At 42.8% G+C, this 3711-nt stretch overlaps 1 protein-coding gene across 1 annotated transcript in view; it reads left to right on the top strand.

Moving 5' to 3' along the window:
• UBASH3A (ubiquitin associated and SH3 domain containing A) overlaps positions 1-3711 on the top strand; it is a 24375-nt gene that overhangs the window by 9557 nt on the left and 11107 nt on the right. Inside the window, exon 3 of the mRNA XM_006870824.1 lies at positions 1543-1729. Within this exon, the coding sequence (XP_006870886.1) occupies positions 1543-1729 (187 nt within the window). The remainder of the gene's footprint in view (positions 1-1542; positions 1730-3711) is intronic.

Below are 3711 nucleotides of genomic sequence, written 5' to 3'. Positions count from 1 at the left end.
GGTCTTCCTTATTCACTGCCTATACACGTACATATATAACCATACACTCATTTTTTCAAAAAATTACTCTTAGTTGTTACGAGCATTTCTCATCTAATTCTGAATGCACAAATGGAAGAATGTCTCTGGGTTTCGTGTCTAGAAAGGAAAAACAACATTCAGACTTTACAACTGTGTTGTAAATTGTTTTCCCAAATGGTTATATTCTGCTTTCTAAATGTAATATCATACTACAACAAAAAACCCACTGCCATTGAGTCGATTGTGACTCATAGCAACTCTATACACAGTTTCTGAGGCTGTAAATCTTTATGAGAACAGATAGCCTTATCTTTCTTCCATGAAGTAGTTTGTGGGTTTGAACCACCAACTTTGTGGTTAGCATCTCAATGCTTAACCCACAGCACCACCAGAGCTCTTTCATCACACTGCAAGCACTTCCTTAAGTCATTACAAATTCTTCAAGACCATAATTTCTAATGAATACATGATAAATAGTGTTATCATTTATCTGTTTTTTTCTTCTTTTTATTATAAATAATTCTGTGTTGTTGTTAAGTGCTGTCGAGTCTGTACCAACTCACAGCAACTCTGTATAGCATTTCCAGGAAGTGGCTCGTGGGTTTGAACCACAGACCTTGCAGTTATTGGCCCAGTGCTTATCCTACAGCTCCATACCAGGGCTCCTGTAAGAAATATTTTATACACAAAGTTTTGTCTATACGTCTTACTCTTTCCTTGAGACAAGCTTCTAGAAATAGTTCAAATGGCATAGATATTTTACACTCCATTCCTGAGTTGCTGTGACCTTTACGTAAATCAACTGGCCAACTGATTCATATAAAGGTCACACCAACTCAGGAATGGAGTGTTACATGAGCCAACAATGTACTCAATCTCATCTCCTTCCTTGCCAGCTCTACCAAACCATGTAACTTACACCATGTACCTTTTGATACAATTGAGCATAACTTTTTTCCTTTTAAAAAAAACTGTCTTAATTTAACAGATGATAAAAAGTGTGTTTCATGCATGTGTTCCTTTCCAGTTTTATTATTAGGGAGAATTAACTCATCGTTATCAGTTTACCTTGCATTTAGAGTAACTTTCTAAAACCAAAGAAAATCAAATCGTTTAAAGATTTGTCTCATTGCTTGTGGTTTTGATTTTTATATCTAATTTGAAGTATGAGATAAAACGAAAATGTGAATTTTTTTTTTTTCTACAGAATTTTCCAAGTCCTTTTATACCAAGGTGATACCTGGAGCAGAGACCAGGTTTTGAGTTGACTGTCAACTTTCTTTCATAGTCCTGGGCCTGAGACCTGGGTAGGCAAGGCCAGCTCTGCGGCCTAAGCAAAGCGTCAGTGTTGGTGCATCTCATCTGAGGAGAGAGCACTGCCTTCCTGGAAGTTGGAGGAGTTGTCCACAGAACGCAGCACTTCTGCCATTACCCTGACTGCAGTCATGATCTTCAATGGGGAAAGGCCTCTTACTGTCATGATGCTGGGTGACAATGTTCTGGGTATTTTTATTGTTGCAGGCTTCATTATCACTGCAATGATCCTTCTCTAGATGACCCTATCCCTCAGGAGTATGCCCTCTTCCTCTGTCCCACGGGGTCCCTGCTGGAAAAGCTACAGGAGTTCTGGAATGAGAGCAAACGTCAGTGTACCAAGAACAGAGCTCATGAGATCTTTCCTCACATAACACTTTGTGACTTCTTCACGGTGAGTCAGCCTTACTGCTCACTAAAACAGCAGCTGATGTCATTTTCCTGAGATAACAGTAGATAACGATAGGACAGAATGAAGGAACCACCACATGGTTTATCTTCATGGGATGGCCCATACTGTGGCATTGGGTGACCTCTTTGAGTGTCCTTTCCTTTCCTCCTGTCTTTCATCTGCGTAAATCCAGTTCATCCTTCAAGACCCAACTCATCTATTCCCTTCCTTTATAACTCTTCCCCTGCCCTCCAGGCAGAAAGAGTTGCTGCCTTTTGTTCACCTTTTAGTTCCCTGACTTCCACGAGGGAAGGAAATGCTTTACTAATCATTGTATTCTGAGATTAGTGCTGTGCCTAAAACTGTAAGTGCTTCATCTATGCTTCTTGAATTAAGAGTACAAAGAGTAGCTATTGGCCAGACTCAAATGCAAAACTTTTTACATACCTGAGGACCAGCTCTCTGACTACCTCAGGGCCAAGAGGACAGCTTTATCAAAGTCATTACAAATTCTTCATTTGTAGACTGCTTAGAAGAGGAGATATGTGTGGAGGAGAGGCAAAAGGGAGGCAGAGAGCCATTTCCCCTGTGGCCCTCACCTGAGGAATCTCCCATTACATCATGGGCAGGCTCTGCCTCTGCTGCCTGAAACACTGACTTCTTCCACCTACTTCTAGGGGTTCCATCTGGACCTCAAGTGTCTACAATACTTAATGGAAAAAGGCGGGCCAATCTCTGCAGGGGTTGGTTCTCCAGGGTACCCTGGGGAAGAGCGCCTTCCTGCAACCCAAGACACTGCATGACCCTGCTCCAGTTTGTCTGGGCCTGGGGGCTCCAGAGATACCAGCCTTTCAGAGCTAAAACTAGGGAAGCCTCAGGAGAACCAGATGAGTTGTCACCCTGGTTTGATATTCCAGGGTGTTCTGATAGTCAAGCTCCTTTCTGGTTTACCCTCAGGAGCTCCTTGCAGAATGCAAAGACAGCCAAAGCTAGGAGGTGAAGTGTAAGCTTACAAATCAGACACATTCAGTCATGGCAGAGAGAGAGCAGATGTTCTCCTCCCAGCTCCTCCGTGACCCGTGGTGTACAGTCACACAGACACAGAAGCACATGCAGACATGTGTAAGCACACAGAGACCTGTATACACAGTGTGTATACACATAACAAATACACAGACACATGCATACATACCCAGATACACAGAAATGTAACACAAACACACACGCACAAATACACACACAAATATGGTTCTTCACCTCCCTTCTCTTGTAACCACACGCCCACCTTAGTTAGCTGAGGGCCCCTTTCTGGGAAGAGTGTAATAGAGATTCACTTTATGTCTCACTGTGAAATGAAAAGGTCAATTACACCTCGGTTTGAAATATGACTTTGTGCTTGCAAAAGACATATTGTTGTTAAATGCTGTCCACTCATTTAAGATTCATAGTGATCTGTATAGGGTTTCTGAGATGTGGCTGTTGGGTTTGAACTGTCAACCTTGAGATTAACAGTCCAGTGCTTATCCTACAGCATCACACTATTGTTGTTGTTAATGTGGCATCGAGTCAGTATGACCCATAGAGACCCTGTATAGGGTTTCTGAGGAGTGGCTGGTAAACTTGAACCACCCACCTTGCGGATCAAACCGGCTTTGCAGCCCAGTACATTAGCCCTCAGCACCACACTAGGACTCCACAGCATCGCACTAGAAACCAGAATTACAATGTTAATGGATTCATGATAGAGAGTCACTCACCCGGCTGTGTGTTGCACCAGCTATGCAAATGCATTCTCCTAGGTACCCTGGGATAAAAAGATAAGCCAGGCCGGATGAATGTAGTGAGCATCAGTCTAGAGGAGAGACAAAGTTGATTATTCAAATAGCGTAGTGGTTACGACTTGGGCTGTGAACCGCAAGGTCAGCAGTTCGAAACTACCAGCTGCTCCGTGGGAGAAAGATGAGGCTTTCTACTCCCGTAAAGAT

This window comes from Chrysochloris asiatica, unplaced genomic scaffold, assembly GCF_000296735.1.
Source record: "Chrysochloris asiatica unplaced genomic scaffold, ChrAsi1.0 scaffold00154, whole genome shotgun sequence".
Classification (NCBI taxonomy): Eukaryota; Metazoa; Chordata; class Mammalia; order Afrosoricida; family Chrysochloridae; genus Chrysochloris; species Chrysochloris asiatica.
Note: the sequence above shows the minus strand (reverse complement) of the source record. Positions and strands in the feature narration are given on the sequence as shown.